This window comes from Lagopus leucura, unplaced genomic scaffold, assembly GCF_019238085.1.
Source record: "Lagopus leucura isolate 7727_CA_CO unplaced genomic scaffold, USGS_WTPT01 Super-Scaffold_100001, whole genome shotgun sequence".
Lineage (NCBI taxonomy): Eukaryota > Metazoa > Chordata > Aves > Galliformes > Phasianidae > Lagopus > Lagopus leucura.
Genome location: NW_024962262.1, coordinates 49,654,680 through 49,671,606, shown reverse-complemented (window position 1 = coordinate 49,671,606; position 16,927 = coordinate 49,654,680). Strand labels below are relative to the sequence as shown.

At 37.6% G+C, this 16,927-nt stretch overlaps 1 protein-coding gene across 1 annotated transcript in view; it reads left to right on the top strand.

Annotated features, from left to right (window-relative positions):
- The window catches only part of OCA2 (OCA2 melanosomal transmembrane protein), a 177,617-nt gene that overhangs the window by 34,808 nt on the left and 125,882 nt on the right, over positions 1 to 16,927 (top strand). The window contains exons 3-5 of the mRNA XM_042867669.1: positions 11,761 to 11,859; positions 12,458 to 12,646; positions 16,052 to 16,109. Of these exons, the coding sequence (XP_042723603.1) occupies positions 11,761 to 11,859; positions 12,458 to 12,646; positions 16,052 to 16,109 (346 nt within the window). The remainder of the gene's footprint in view (positions 1 to 11,760; positions 11,860 to 12,457; positions 12,647 to 16,051; positions 16,110 to 16,927) is intronic.

Genomic DNA, 16,927 nt, shown 5'->3' with positions numbered 1-16,927 from the left:
TTACAATCAAACAGCTGTGTAACTGGTCCAATGTATAGCAAAGGACAGGCTTTGCTTGTTTTCCTGTTGGAAAGCTGTCATTTATGTGATTTTCAAAAATTATTCAGGCAGATTACCTTCTTGGAGAAGCACAATAAACTTTATTCTATCTTCTACACTTCAAATTTGCTGTGTTCCATGACACCTCTACCAGGATGGGACCAGTTACAGAGATTCTTTGTCTCAATTATTCTGCTTTTGGAGATAGTCACATTGGTCTTTCTTCTTTAGTGAAATTCATCTGTAACAATCTGCTGTTTTTTCATCTGTCTGTTTAGCAGCTTGGAGCCTTCTACCTTAATGAGAGGGAAAATATAGAAAGAAGCTGATAGAAATGGGCAGCTGTGTCAGCATGGGGTTTCCCATTTTCTGCAGGTACTATCTTCCTGGAGAATTATATTTCTGTATCCAGCAAAATGGATTTGCTCTCTCTTTTCTCTTTTGTTCTTCTTTGGGAGCACAGAATGACGTTTTATTTATGTAACCTCATGTCTGGATAGCCAGAAATTTTCATGTGGATGCAAAGTCTGTCTGCAGAGCAGAATCCAATCTTTTTTTTTTTTTTTATGGTTGGCCATGTTCAGGTCACCTCCATCATGGGAGGGTGAAGATTTTTAGAATATGCATAGGAAATGTTATGTAAGAATATGTAAGGTCAGGAGAAAGATGGAAAGAAATTGCCTCTGTGAGGTTACAAAGTAAGAAAAGTGTCACTATATATAGGTCCAAAAGGAATGCAGCATCTGAGAGGAGAGAATCTGGCATTTATGTGATGATAAGAACCACATTGCTATCTATAAATATGATATACATATTGCTGGAACAAATGTATCTGCCAAGTAGAAAATGAACTTCCTTCTGAGCTCTGAAAGGCTACTTTTTTTGTAGTTGTTGACTTTTTCACTGCACAGTAGCATGTTCTTTTGTGGAGAATGATTACAGCTTGAATCAAGAGAGAAGGAAGCTGAAATATTGTTATTCTTTATTCTCCTTTTAGGTGAGACAAGGACATTCTCAGAATTTCTTTAGAATTCATCATATATAATTCTCATTGGTTGAGTGTTTGTTGAATCTTACGTTTCAAACTTGTCTTTCATTGGTACTGGATCAAAAATCTGTGTTTTAAAGTTCCTTGTTAACATAAATCAGATAGCTCCTTAATGACATTGTAGTCCAAGGTTCCTACCAAGCATTTAAAGGCATAAGAAAGAAGCATGGTAGCAGAACAGGACACAACACTGTGAAATAAACTTCCTGAAGCATGGAAACCATGTGTGTTAACATGTTACAATGCTTTTAGTGAAGGACTGTTATAGGGAAAAGCATAATCTTTGTGAGAAAACTGGATTTCTTTCTGGATTATTTAAAAAATATTTTCCAAATGTTGGCAGCCAATGGTGTATTGTTATCAGCAGCCTTTTTCTTCTGCCTGGTTTCTTTAATTTATTCTTTGAGGATTTCCAGTTCTTAAATAAAATTTATCTCTGCTTCAACTTGAAGATGAATACAGTGACTAATGATATGGATTTACTCTTTGGAAGTTACTCGTTAGGAAAGAGGAAATCATATTTGGTGGGACTTGTTCATAGGTCTTTATGTTCCTAGTAAATACAGATTAACATTTCTGGTGAAAAATCTTTTGTATCAAAAAGAGTTGTAATCTAAGAGCAAATTAAAAGTACATTAAAAAGAAGCATGAAAACAACATTAGAGATGAGAGGAAAATGATTAGAGATGAGAGGAAAAAGAGGAAAAAGAGCTCTGTCTCCTGACAGTGACTGCAGCTGTTGTAGAGAAGATCTTCAGATGGCCAAAGTTGTGTGAATACCTTCACTGTTTTACACTTAGCCATAGTCTAAAAAGGAAATTTTAATACTTTCATTATAACTAAAATAATGAAAAAATATAATTGAAGGACTTAAATTATACTGAAAAAAATCCCATTATCTAATCAACTTAATAGTATTATTTCAATATATAATAACTACATCACTCCTACAAATTATTTTTTAATCTTTAAATTTTCCTGCTGTTTTTTTTCTCTGCCTCCTCTGAATATTGTCTCTTGTCCTAGCTGTGGAGAGAACTTCAGCATTTTTTGTGGATTCAGAATCTAGGTAAAGTCCAAATTAGTTGTCCTAGTTATGGTGCGAGGCATTATGAGAACCTGATTATTTACCAGATATGAGGCTAGGCTCTTGAACTTGCCTTGTTTCATTTTATGTAGGTCTCTCTGTTAGTGTTTCCTATTTATTTTCATGAAACCTGCAACAGATAAAAAGAAAGCAATAACGCTGATAGAGCAAATTCTCAGCTACAAAACACTGTTTTCCAAAATAATAATCTCCATTAGCTATGTATTTTTGCCAGTGATGAACAAGAGCCTGCTTGCCATGCTTGTAAAAAATCTGCACAAGTGGAGGTGACCCACTCTTTCAGAGTTTCACCACCTTCCACCTCACTTTGCTCATATCCACTGTTTGGTCTCCGTTAATTTTCAGCAAGCATCAACAGATGTCAATGGGTGCCATATTTTTCCATCATGGACAAATTCAGAGACACATCTTTCTTTCATCCGCACTTCCTTGTCAGACTCCATTCTGTCAGACTGCCCCTCTGCTGCCATCTGTTGCATGACAACAAAACGTAATGGATATTGGTGGGAAGGTTCATCCTCTACTGCCAAACCACCTACATCCACCTTTGATCTTGTGGGCCAACATCATAAAACAGGAGGCGTTACTTTCAGAGATGCCTTTGTATATTTGCCAAAAAACAAAATAAAATTCCCAGCAAGCTTACAGTAGTTGAGGTCCAGCATGGAAAATAAAGCATAATTTGAGGAGAGTTTGAATTTTTTAAGCTGTAGGGTATTGTGCTGCTTGTGTTTGCTTCCTTTCTCTAACAGCTCTCCAGGAAAAGAAGCCAAACACAATTTCTTTCATGTTGTTAATGAGTTTTTTTTTTTTTTTTTTTTTTCCCCCACTCTAAACAATGAAAGTACTTTGTTTTTCATGACAAATTATTTTTGTTTCTTTAGAGGTTGCAGGTATAAATAATGTTACTCCAAATTCCTGAAATAAAACATGTGGAACAGTAATTTGTAAAGAAAAGTTTTATAAAAGAAGAACAATAACCTCTTTTTGATTTCATCTTTAAATATAACTTACTAATTACTCTTTTCAATCTTCAAAGCTGGGGTGAATAACTTATTAATCAAAATTTAAAGTATGCAAGGATAAAATTGATTACATGTGGCAGTTTGTCAGTGTATTGCTTCGGTTAATTAAAACCATATCAAAATAATCCTGTTTCATCCTTCTGTAGGAAAGTGTTCCCTTATTTTGAGTACTCAGTTGTCTTCCTCTTATAAGTACATCCTTTTCTTGTATCATCCTTAAATTAATCCAATCTTGCAGAGAGTCTTCATTCTTGAACATACTTTTCTCCAGACCTTTGAGTGTATAACATCATATTGCTGCTGTGAGGTGATCACATCATCCAGGTTCTTCTCTGACCTGTCTTTCTGCTCAGGTTTCTGTTATCCCAGTTCCCAAGATTGCATCTTTAAGAGGCTCTGGTCAGATAGGAAGTTAAAACATAAAGTAGTCTCAAGTTGAGACCACTTCCTTAACTTTCCAGAGTCTTGGAATTGCCTCATGCACTATGAAAAACCATGCCGTTTTACCCCCCTGTGCATTATTTGTCATAAATTCTGTTGGCGTCAGAGTTGGCTAATTTAAAATCCTGTGGTGACTGCCAAAGAGAAAAGTTGGCATTTAAAAGCCAGTCTGTCAGTACATGCTGAAGTATTACAAGCACAGCCATGCTTGAAGAGACGCTGATCAATTGTAATGGATTCATTTCTCTGCATGTCCCTCACTACTTGAGAATAATAACCCTTAGCAGGTTATCTGTGTAATCTGTAAATGAATAGGGTTTTTTGAATTTGGACCACTACCAATCCTGGCTACTGCTGCCTATTTCAAATTTGCAGCTTGCTGGCAGTCTCTAACAGTTAAACTGTTTTGCAGTACCTGCTCTTGCAATGTATTTTCTTCAGACTATCCACAGTTTTTGCATGCTGCCTCTTTCCAATTTTCTTTGCTGAAGCAGAAAATAGAGAAAAAGCACAACCCCTCAGTCCTTTAAAGGGTGGCCTTTTTGAATCTGTTCCATCACTGTGTCTCTGCTATGTGGTCATGAAGCTCTGTGTTCCTTTCCTCATGAAGCTCTTGTCCCTGTCCCAGACACCCCTGCTCCCTGACCTGTTGCTGTGGGGTGGGACTTGGTTAGGGAGGTCACAGCCCTGTTGGCTCATCAACTATCTTCTGGTAAGGCAGAGAGTCATTGTGGCACCATAGCATTGGAGCAGAAAAGTAAGAGCTTAGTCCTCTTAGGTAGAGTCAGAGGAGCTTCAGAGCAGCTTCAGGATTAAGTATTTTCTTATAGCTTTAGTCACTGCAGTGGGGTCCCAGTCAATCTCTCCTGAAGTCGATGGAGATTTCCCCTGGCAGAGGCAGCAAAGATTCTTGAGGAAAAGGAACTCAGAAGTCCTGGAGGTATGTGAAAATTTCATTTTACAGGGAAGTACAATAACTCTACAAAGGCTGATTTGATTTAAAAAAAAAAAAAAAGAAATAAAAGAAACGCAGGAAACATTCTGTTTTCCAAGCTATTTCTGAACTTAAATTGCCTTAATTCTTCAAATAGCTGAATACTGAACAAATAAAGGAGAAGCCACCTCCGTCACATCCCACTGTAGGACACGTCCACCTCCCACGATCCAGCAGAAGGGTATGAAGTCAGTGCACTGCTTATGCCCTCTACAGGGGATCCACTTATATCTGGGTCTAGCTCAGCATACATTTCACTACATGTTTTTTAAGTGTGTTGTTTATTTGCCTGGGGACTTGGCATGGCAGTTTCTTCTCAGTGTGAGACCTGTCAGCCCCTTGCATTCTGTCAGTTAGTGCCACTACCACAGTCCCCTGGGGAATCCTGTACAGTCCTGTTTTATAGAAAATTAGGAAATTCAAAGAGAAAATGAGCCTGCATTAAGTAATGCTTTCATTGCTAAATTTCTATGACATCTTAATGGTGCATGCTTTTAAAAGGTTGAGAGGTTATTTGTTGATTTAGTTGAAGCTACATAAAACAGTCATCAGAAGATGTCTGGAGCCTGTTTAGAGGAGTGAGCTGTGGAGTCTTTGATCCTTCCCTTGACAATTAGAATCTCAGTTGACCATACCTCATTTGTGATGAGTACTCATAACAGTTCCCCCATGATGTACTGCTCCTGAGGACAAACCACGATGGAAGGCTGTGTCTACGTGTGGGCGTATATATTATGTGTGCATAGAATGATGTTGATGGATGTTTGCATACAGCTGTTTAGTTTACACTTAATGTTTAGAAGCTGAATGCTATGGTTTTGGTCTGCACAGTTTGTACCACATAAATATTGTGAAATAAAGTGGATTTCATTTGGTATTAACAACTACCAAATCTTTTGGAAGAATATGTTTTAATTTAAATATGTGGTCAAATGCTGGTATGGGGTTGCTTTTGTGTATTTTTCTTTTTTGTTTTTCGGTTTTGTTTTTCTTTTCCATTAAAAAAAGGAGTCTTTCTATTTATTTCTGTGATATGCTTGTTTACACTTATAATAAAAGTAATTAGTTCAGTATGTATGACTTGGTGTGAGGATAAATGTTCTCCAATCAGAGAAGACAGTGTTTCTCAAATTAGTCTTTAGCCTATAACAATGCGGAAATGATAAATTGATGTCTTACAGTTGTTACTAACCTCCTACATGACTAATTGTCTCTCATATTTAGGTCTCCTCCTGTAGGAAACTTAGCTTAGCTTTGTTATAATCTCTTGGCTTTATAGTACACCTGAACTTTGGTTTAAGAGGGAGTTTCACACTTACAAAGCTTTTAGTGACTACTAATTCAGGGAAGTATGCTAACACTTCTTTTTTTTCCTGATGTAATTCTTCTAACGTTTTATATAATTAATATTTCAATAACTTACATTCCAAACTCTTGATGTCCAATGGACAATGCTTCCATGTGCAGTTCCTCAATTCTGACCCAATCCTTTCTGTAGAATTATTAAGTGAGAATTTTTGCTTACTGTTGTCATAGAAATAACTCCTTTGACAACGCTTGCATGCACAACTTAGCATATGGCAGATGAGGCATCATATTTTCCATTGTTTAAAATGTATGCTTTTTATTATAGAGAGTGAAAACTTAATGCACTGTGTTGGCATGATTAATCTTTTCAATATGAGGTTAAATAATAGGCTGCAGCAAAACCTACCAAGTATTTTAAGTCTTTGCCAGCTAACTAGGATGAGCGTGATCTTTTTTTTCCCTAAGATTCCTGTAGGATGCTTGCTTCTTTTGGAGTACTTGGGATTAAAAGGTTGCTTATTGCTGAACAATAGTTCCTAACACAAACTCTTCTTTTTTCTTTCATTCAGAAGGGCATGCATAATCATGTTAGGAAAAACCTGAAAAGTCAGTGTCCATATAGTCTAGGTCAGGTCTGATGTTCAAGGGCAGGAATGGAATTCTCTGTGTGGACTTCATCCAGAGTCCACTGCAGACACTGGAAGCAATAATCTGCAGTTAATGAAACATGGTAGCTGGTTGTTGTAGTGCTTATATGCCACTGATTCTGCATAATGTCTGAAGAGTTGTCATCCCATCAGTGGGAACAGTTGGAGAGTCTCACTTCCCTTCATTTCCTCTTCTGCTCTCCTTGTGTCTTTCTGCATGTCCTGGAGGTTGGGGGAACCTGCTTCTCCCTTAACTTCCAGAATGAGTGTAGGAGATTGGTCACATCTCTAATGAGAAGCTGTAATGAAGTACAAAGACTGTTCAGATTGTGGGGGCTTCTGCGATGCACTTGGTTTGTATTCAGATCCGTATGTTTTGTAATGTATAAATGGGATCCTTCTCCAGCTGCTGTCAGACAGCTGTAGCTTCATCTACAGACACTTTCATGATTTGGAGGAAACTGCTCTATCTTCTGCGTTATGGACAGCCCTCCTGTGACGCTAATTTCTCTTCTGGGTTACTATGGAGACAGAAACAATTGTAATTGCTTGAAGGATTAGCAGTGGTATGACTTTGCAAGAAAGAAGTTCAGAAAACGCAGAAGAAACTCACGTTCCTGTGTAGAGAGCCAAAATCTGCATACAAGGCTGTCACAGCAGTAGCTAAGTGGTTAAGAACAATCTTCTGTTTGAAAGATTTAATTAAAAAAAGAAAAACCATGCTCAGCTGAAAAAACGTGACAAGGAATGTGACCACACCTGTGACTATGGGGGGGGAGGGGGTGAGCAGGACTACTTGTTTTTCTATCAGTTCTACCTGTTTCTTTCTGTGTGAGTGGTGCTTTATGAGTCTTTGAAAGAATCCTTATCAAATACATTTTCCAAGACTTTGGTTGGTTGAATGCTTTCTAATTTTATGGAATGGTGACTCAGAAGAATGAAAGTGTTTCTGTAGAATTATCTTTTTCAGTTTTTTTCCCCACCCTATTGGAAGGAAAGTATGCTATAAATGTTTATTTTTTTGTGTGAAGGTCTATCTGTATGTGCATATAAAAGCACATGAAAAATTCAATTATTTCACACCTTTTCATGTGATGTTTAAAATATTAATGACTGCTGACCCTGAATTGTGAGATTAAAATTAGTATCCTGTTTACTATCTCATCACAGTAGTATAAATTCAGACCAGTCTTTTAATCCTAGAAGCAGACCAATCTGTAATGTTGTGCTAGCCAGGTGACTTAGTAATTAGTTTCTTGGTAAAGTTGCTGAATTGATTGGTAGAGATAGATTGTACTAGTAAGTAAGCATGAACAAAGTTTCCAGCTGTTTTGGTCAGTATAGACTGAGCACAGCTGAGAAATACATCACTCTGATTTCTTTTCCTCATTTACACAGTGTCATGACTGAAAGCTGCTTGCAGGACTGAGGAGCCCTGAGAATGATGCTGATAGCTTTTTAGGCACTGCAGACTTGCTTCTGTAATAGTAAAGGGTCTCTGGGCATTCCTAGGTTTTGCTTGCAAAAGATCTGAAGCTGATGACCAAATCCTGCCTCAGTGTCTTTGTGAAAGTGTGGGAGATACACAGGGGTGCTCACATTAGGCTTTCCATTCAGGGATGACTGTCACTATTGTAGTCTGTGCTACTCTTTCATGATGTTTTTTCCAACTTTTCTTCCTAGAGCTTTCAGCCTTCAAGAGTCTTTTATAACTAATTAGCTTTATTGTTTATATTACTCTCATACTCTAATTAGAGTAATCAAATCATGGGGATCTTGAAGCTCTCCTCTTTTTCCTCTAATTGTTTTTGCTTTGTGAAGCCTGGCTATTTCCTGCTGCTTATTCTTGCCCATGCGTTTTTACTTTCTGCAAATTGATGTTGTCCTGTACTAATGGTTTTCTCTTTTTCTGAAGAACCTTCCAAGTTTTACTGTATTGGCCATTCTTGTCAGCCTGTGAAGACCTATAGTACCATTTGAGAATTAATTGCAAGGGACACGCTAGCCAGTGGGAATAACAGATATGCAGAAGAAAGAAGGTGATGTTTTTAACTATGTTTATGAATTTTTTGGATTGTGTATTAGGAAGAATTTATTTTCAGAAAGAGTGGTGATGTATTGCAACAGGCTGTCCAGGGAGGTGGCATCACCGTCCCTGGAGATGTTTAAGGAAAGGGTAGATGTAGTATTAAGGATATGGTTTAGTGGGCAATATTGATGGTGCGTGGACAGTTGGCCTAGATAATCTTGGAGGTCTTTTCCAACCTTAATGATTCTAAGATTCACTTCAGATTAAATTGTTTCAACTATCTTCCACCAAGCCTTGGTTGTCTCCTGGTTGCCACTGTTGTAGTTGTTTTGCCCTTCAGCACTGTTTGTCTGGTGGTCGCTCATTCATGGTAGCAATGAATACTTTCCATGCACTCTCAGGCAAGGAGCAGAATATATCAGCTCTTGTGTCTTGAAACTGAAATTTTCAAGTTCATTCAAGTTTGTCTGAACAAACTGCCAATTCTGAATTTGCCAGAGTCTCATAGCTACTTCAGCCATTCTGCTGTCAGCACTTCGTCTCAGTAGTGGAAACCTACTGGGTTAAAAGCAGTTTCAGAATTTTTTTTTCCAAACTCATATGTGACTACCAAGCAACTGTGTACACAGAGACAGCATGATCTGCTGTTTCACCTTCTGCTTTCCTTTTCACCCATGTGAGAATTTGTGTGTGAGGAGTCTCTACTCTGCACCCCTAACATACCTCAACACTGCAGTGGATAGAGTGGGTTTGTGGTGGCAGAACACTGTCCTTTGCCCTCACTGTTTCTTGAGGATAAAGATTGTCTTGTGTATGTGTATGTTTATGCGTATACACATAGATAACACCAGGCAGTGTTGCTATCACCTTCCAACAATGAAGCAGAAAATGGAAACATTTATGGAAAGTTTTCTGGTTACTGCTCTTAGATTTTGCACACATTCCAGGAGGAAAGGAAGAAAAACAAGCTTGTAATGTTTAATGACGTGAATAATGCAAGGTTAGATTAGAGCAGTATATAATTTATACTTTTTGGAACCATTATTATTTTGTGTGTGTGTGTGTTAGCAGCAGAATCAGTCAATCAGTCTTTGCATCAGTTAAATTTCCGAATGTGCAAGTTCAAGGACCATCATCAGAATTTTTATTAACTGTGCCACCTTTGAATGCAGATTTCAAAGGTAGCGGATTGCCAGGATTAAACAGAAACATACAGGCAGTACTCAGTGAACACATGCTTGAAGTCATAATAGTATTTTTACTATCTTTATGGATTTCATTCTGTGAAAACTCTAAGTAATCTTTCACATCTAAGGCTATGATAAGACTAGAATAGCACTTGCTTTAAAGTATCAGTTTGTCCACTTAGACATTTTGTGTGAATTATGCTCTCCTACTTATAAAAGGAAGCACTTCAATAACTTTGGAGCATGCAGTCATCTCTTCACAGATGAACTGTCAGTGCAATGTAGCACCTGAATTCTAATCTGTTTTGCATTTCACCTGAGGCATTGGATAGTTCAGTCTCTCTCTAACACTATGTTCTCTTTCATTGAGACTGCAAACACAATACCTAAAGCAGAGCTTTGTATGAGGGCTGTGGCCACTCCTGGCTGAAATAACCACAAGCATCTTCTCCACACCTAACATGACTTCTGAACTGGTAACACAATTAAACAAGCAAGATGATTCATTAATGGGAGGTTGATAGGATCACAGAATGGCTGAACCTGGCAGGGCCCTCTGTGTCCATTTGGCCAGTCTCTGTTCCAGCAGGGCCACCCGGAGCAGGGTGCCCAGTGCCATGTCCAGGTGGCTGCTGGAGATCCCCAAGGAGGAGACCCCACATCCTCTGGGCAGCCTGTGCCACTGCTCTGTAACCCACACAGCACAGGATGCTTCTGGTATTCAGAGGCATCCTCCTGTGTCCCAGTGTTTGCCCAGTGCCTCTTGTACTGGCCCTGGGTACCACATAGAAGTGCTTGCCTCTTTGCACCTTCCTTCAGGTATTTATAGACATTGATGAGGTCTCTCCTGAGATTCCTCTCCTCCAGCTGAACAGCCCCAACTCTCTTAGCCATTTCTCATAAGAGAGATACTTCAGTTCCCCGATAATTTCTGTGGCCTTATTCTGGACTGATCACAGTCCAGCAATAGCAAAAGTCATTTTGTGTTTCCTTGCAGCTCTTGTGACCATTGCATCTAGGCCTCTCCAGAAGTAATGAGATCTGTATATTCGCTGCATGTCTAGAAAATTTCTTTGGGACTTTCTGGTGGTGAGGGCCTGCAATTATGAATTGGATGAATTTATGTTCATCTAAATAATGTTTATTTTAATAGGAAATGCCCCTGGAAAAGCCAGGTCTTGGAAACTGCTCTAAATGTCTCAATTATTTCATCTCTCTCAGAAGCCTGCCCCAAAGTTAAACCCCCTTTGTCATTCTTGGTTCTCTTCAACTGTTTCTTAAGCTTTTGGATTTATATATTAGCAAAAGACTTACTAAATATGTTAAGCTGCAATATGGCCAGATATAGCTTAATCTCCGTATCTTACTTAATTATCTGCAGCGCCAGGATGAAGACTGGACAGAGTCTTTTGTAAACAATTGTGCACCAGATAAAGCTTTCTTCCCTAATGTAGGGGGTGACATGGTTGCTGGAGAGGTCGTATGTTTCTCTGGTCTGTGTTCCAAATGGCAGAAATTATCCTTTATTTTATGTTTTTATGTAGTATGCATGCACAAAGTTATATAGAATCATAGAATGGATTGGGTTGGAATATATTTTAGTTTTAATCTTCCATTATGAAGTTAGGTTTGTAAAATGTAAACATCTAAATGTGAATTATTTATCTATTGCTCATCTGGCATTTGGAGAAAATTTCAATGACTGTTTTTGACATCACTTCTAGGATGAGGTAAATTTCACTCATGCAGTCAACCATGACTACAAGGGAGTAGCTACTATGACTAGTTCAAACTTTGTGAAAACCTCAAGCTAAGAGAAAACCATTCCTACATAACATTGAACTAGTTAGATGTGTGTGTAGCAAATTATTCTGTAGAACCGTAGTGAATCATTGTACTACAGACTTACAGTTCTTTTTTTCCCCTCTCCAAAGATACCACTTCAATTTTTCCAAATTGTTCAGCTCAAGGTCAAGAACCACTTGCTTTACAGAGAAGACACCACTGCTGAAGGTTTCCTCAGAGGAAAATGGGTGAGTTACTTTCATTTTACTCAAAATACATTTTTTCTAAGCTCTCTTCTATTTAACTGTGCATGGTTCTTTCTTATATTCTGACATCAAACCTAATGGGAAATAAAGTGGATGTCAGAAGTTGTGAGCAGAGAATTACTCTGAAGTAGTTTGAGTGGAAAGAAGGGGCTATAAATGAGATAGGGAATGATGTAAGGTCGCAGGTCAGGTTGATTAGAGATACCTTGGGATAAGCAACTGCAGGTTGCTCTCATTTTCTTCGTATTGTGTTGCATTAGGTGCATTTCAAGACACAGCAGAGCTATAAGATGGATTCTTATTCTTGTGGATTACACATCAAATTCAGAGGCATGTATGTCTGGTGCTTCAAAATGCTCGTTCTTTCAGGTGCACCTAAACATCATAAGGCTTTTGCTTCTCTGTCTATCTAGTTGTGCCATCAAGAGGAGCTCAGTCTCTACTGAATAAATATCTTTATATGATTTTTTTCCATTAAAATCTATTACAGAGAAGCTAAGCATATGTAAGATCAGTTGCATCTCATATCTGTTGAAATAAACTACTGTTTTATTTTCTCTTTACTGAAAATATGTGACAGGTTGCCATGCATGGGTCTTCATAACCCAGGTTTTACCACAGATGATGATTCATGGGACAACAGCTCTGCTGAATTTGAACAGAGATTTCATCTGGGAAGTGAAATGACCAGTTTGTCTAGATCTGCTTCCTCTGAGAAATATGAAATCTTGGATAACCTTCATGTCAAGTTCAATTTATCAAAGATGAGGTCTGAATTCAAACATTATTTTATTTACTTTTTAAAGTTTCAGCAGTTTCAAAGTATAGATGGCTAGAAAATGATATATTTTCTGCAAATGAATAATATAACGCTCCATATTTAGGGTATATTTTACCATTGATAGCTTATAAATAAATCCTGATGAAACTGATTACAGCCTCTATCCAATGATCAATAGCTCTTTGCTCTTAGAAGCATTAATCAAGATATCTATTTTAAATCTGAATTTAAATAATGTTTCTATTGCTTTCAACATTTTGAAAGCCTCTTGGCTTTTTCACAGTTTTGTTTTTCAGTTTTCGGTTTCTTTGAAGAAATATTTAATATGAAATGTATATCTCTCTTTTTATAGAAAGATAGATGCATAGTCTTCTACTTACCTAATAGTATTTCTGGAATCATCATAGTAGCTTTCCATGAATATGCAATGCAAAATATAAGAACTTTTTTGTCTTTAAGTACATTAATATATTTCACTCTTTATCTCAAAGTAGTCTTTCGCCTCATTTAGGCAGGGATGAAGTTGAAATATTTTAATGTACTGAAAAATATCAATATAGTAAGAGCTTAAATTCAAATGTTCTCAGGATATTTTCACCTGAATAATAGCTAGCAAAGCCTTTAGTCTCAGGTACAAACTCTCTCTGCCACTTCTAGATTTTCAACGTTTCTTCTTGTTCTGGTTTGAATTGCTAATAACTCTGCAGTTTGCATGGAGCCCGAGCATTTCATGCCCCTATCTACATGTTGATCCATGGAGCCTTTTCTGACAAGAAGTCTATGACTCTTTTCGCAGTCTGTATGTTGTCTTAGCTCATCATTTCACAATTGTCTTCCTTCTTTCATTGTGCATATGGTATTGTGTGGAGTGCCACGCTCCTGTACGCTGCTGAACAAATGGAGCAGGAGAATTTCAATGGCTGCAATTAGTGCAATATGAACAGATGTGAAGAAATTTGGCAGACGTCTTTCTTCATGCTCTCTGTAGCTTTCCTTGTATTTGATGGAACAAAAGCATTGAGCAGGAGAGTAGAATCAATTGTTTCCAGTATAGTATACGTTTATGGGGGTAGTGTATTTCTCTGGCAGAACTTTCTGTGAAATGTTTTCATTGCTATAGTGCTGGTTGTACATCTGGGGCCAGCTCCTTAGATGTTGCAAATCAGCATAACTCCACAGAGATAATAAATGGAGCTAAACTGCCTGATGTGCAGATCAGACTAAAATTCATTTGGTTTAAAACAAGGAGTGCAGTCCTTCATAGATTTATATTTCATGCATTTTCAACTAAAGTCAGGTAGGATTGTGCTGGAGGCATGTATCAGTAGAGAGTTTGGCACAGAGTTTGTACTTGCATCGCTGTGCCAGATTAGTGCAGCAGAAAGAGACAGATTGGAAAACACAGACGAGTCAAAGACTCATCACTTCTCAAATATAAGATGTTAAAAGTGCTGCTTCCTTAATACAAAATGCCATGAAAACAAACAGAAGGGAGGAAAAGAGGCTTCTAAATTCTATGTTTAATAAAATAACCACTTCCAAAAGCTGTTTTTTATCACATCTTGTCAACTCCTTGAGATGAGTTTCTGTTATTCACAGACAAATGGTTATGAATTTATAAGTTTTAATTAATGCTTCTTGTTTTCTCCTTTATGTTAAAAATGAATTATTGCTGTTTCTTTTTTCAATAGCAATTTGAATTATTATTATTTGAAATGATAATTTGGAAGTGCAAACAGAAAATGTTGAACACATTAAAACTAAACCAGTGTGGACTGGGCTTTAGTAATTAATAACATAACAAGCCCTCAAAAATACTGAAACAACTGTGATGTGAAGATAGGGAGAGTAGATAGATAGGATAGATGATGCATGACTAAGATGGCAATGTTTTCCATAAATCATACAGTAATGAAAGAAGTTATCAGCTGTGGGGTGCTGATAATGGCTTTTGTTGTCATTCCTCTTTTTTAAAACTTTATTATCCTCTCTCCCACCTCAACTTGATTTCCAGTAGAGAAGGACTAACTGGTGCTTCTGGAAGCTGCCTCGCTGACTTTTTATCATCCCCAACCTTCCATAGATGTTTATCCCAGTGCAAAGTTTGCATATAATTGCTACCACTTGCATCTCCTAGGGTGTTGTAGCCCCTCTGTTGCAGTTTGACTGTGGCATGGTCTTTTCATCAGATACTGTAATTTTCTGCTGTTTTTTTTTTTTTTTTTTTTGAGAAGTCTGGTGAGGAAGGGATGTTGTTTTTTTCTCAGTGAACTTGATTTAGGGACTTACTTCCACTGTGACTAAAAGTTATTTCTGACTGTCTTCAGATTACTTCACTTTAATATTTTGTTCTAAAGCATCTGTCAATTGAGTTATTTATTGCACTGCTTCTTTCTCAACTAATTATCCCAGTAACGTGAAATATTTTTCTTCTTGCTTGTCATCAGGCTTAAATCAAACCTTGCATTTGTCATTCTCTCAGAAAAGCAATGTTTGAATGTTTACTTTTGGAAAAAATGGGGTAAGAACATCAATGTCTTCAATTAGTGAAGAGGTGAGATAAGGGCAAATAAGCAAAAAGAGTTCTGTAAATTAAGACATCTGTGCAACATTTTGATGGGCAACAAGAAAGTAATTAAAGAATTGCCTTTTATGGTAAGATTTAAAAAAAAACGTGGTGATTAAAAAATGATAAATCTTAAGATTTCTTACTAGAAAACATAAAGTTTCAATATTTCAGTTTAGAATTGTTCTTGTTTAGGCCACTCAACAGTAAGCGCTGACATTTTGGAAGATCTGATGGCATTGTATCTCCAGAACTGGCCGTTTCCTGGCACATGTGTACTATGGAAAAAAAAAATCTAGATTTGCTAGAACATTCTAGAGTTGCTCACACAGTATACTTGATTTGAAGAGACAATATTTAAGACCAGGATATCCTTAAAGACTGTTCTTGTCTTCAAAGTGAATGTCAGGATGCCTACTAGAAGACTGGTTTAAGCAGTTTATTCACGAAAGTACCCCAAGGTAAGGGCTGTGCTCCTTTGAAGCCCAAGAAGAGGTCAAAGAGTGGCGAAGGATCTGTTGGGAGCCAACCAAGGGAGATTGCTCCAAGTGTCAACACTAGCTCATTCTGTAGCCTTTGTTCAGCTTTTCTAAGGGACATAAACTCCCTCTCATTCAATGAGAGAAGGCTGGCAGCGAAGTGAGGACAGAGTCCTTATAGTCAACAAGGCTTCCCATGCCCTTGTGTAGCGTGATGTTGTCCATGCTCTGACATGGTATGTTATTATTCTTAAGTTCTCAATATCTGAAATGGTAGAACTATTAAAAATATAGAAAAGGTTTGTTTTAAAATAACTGTGTACTAAATGCATGTTTCTTACATTTCAGATGCTGTCTAAAATTCCTGAAAATTTCAGTCCTTTTTATCTTTGTGGTAGTCTGCTCTGTAAGTATTGAATTAGCTACCTTTTCCTCTTTCTCCTATTACATTTCTTACAATTAGTTGAAAATGATATTTGGTTTTAGGTGATAAAATAATGTCTCATGGATGGGAACAAGATGGTAAAAACTAGAAATAGTGTTCTGGTCCTTATGCCTAATTAGACAACTGCTCAGTGCACTGCCCTCTACCCTGGACAATGTAGCAGAGAATTTAGTTTTAGGAGAGTGTTGGAATTTTTATGTCATCAATCCTGCATTTAGGATGGCTCTTCAGATACTACTTAAAGCCTGGGAAGTATTGGTATGTTTTCCCCCTTGGCAAAGTGTGTATCTCCTCATGTACAGCCTTTTGAGCAGCAGTTCTCTTGTGGAAGATACTAAAATGTAAACATTTTTTGAGGCACTCTGCTTCCTGTGTGGCTGCTGAAAATGGGCAGTTGGGAGCAGTTCCCACTAGTGAGTATTTACAGTAACTGAGAGTAGGCAGGTCTTCCCCAAAACTGAGGACTGAAAGGAAACTCTAGAAAAAAGACAAGGGAAGAGCTGTGATTTCTAGGAAGATGATAGACCCAGAGTGTCTTTGAAAAATCTTTCTTTCTGTTTTGTCGCACTCTTCATTCTCTTTTACTACTCTATGGTACTTTTTTCTTCCTTTGTTGACCTTGTCTTTCTCTGAAAATTATTCTGTCTGTCCTCTTCTTTTGCTGAAGACTCCAGGCAAGCTTTTTGTTTTCCTGTCCTGTCATTCTCAGTCCTCTTTCCTTCTGCCCTTCCCACCAGAGCTGCTCTTGCTCTTCATTGTACCTCTCTAACCATATAAGT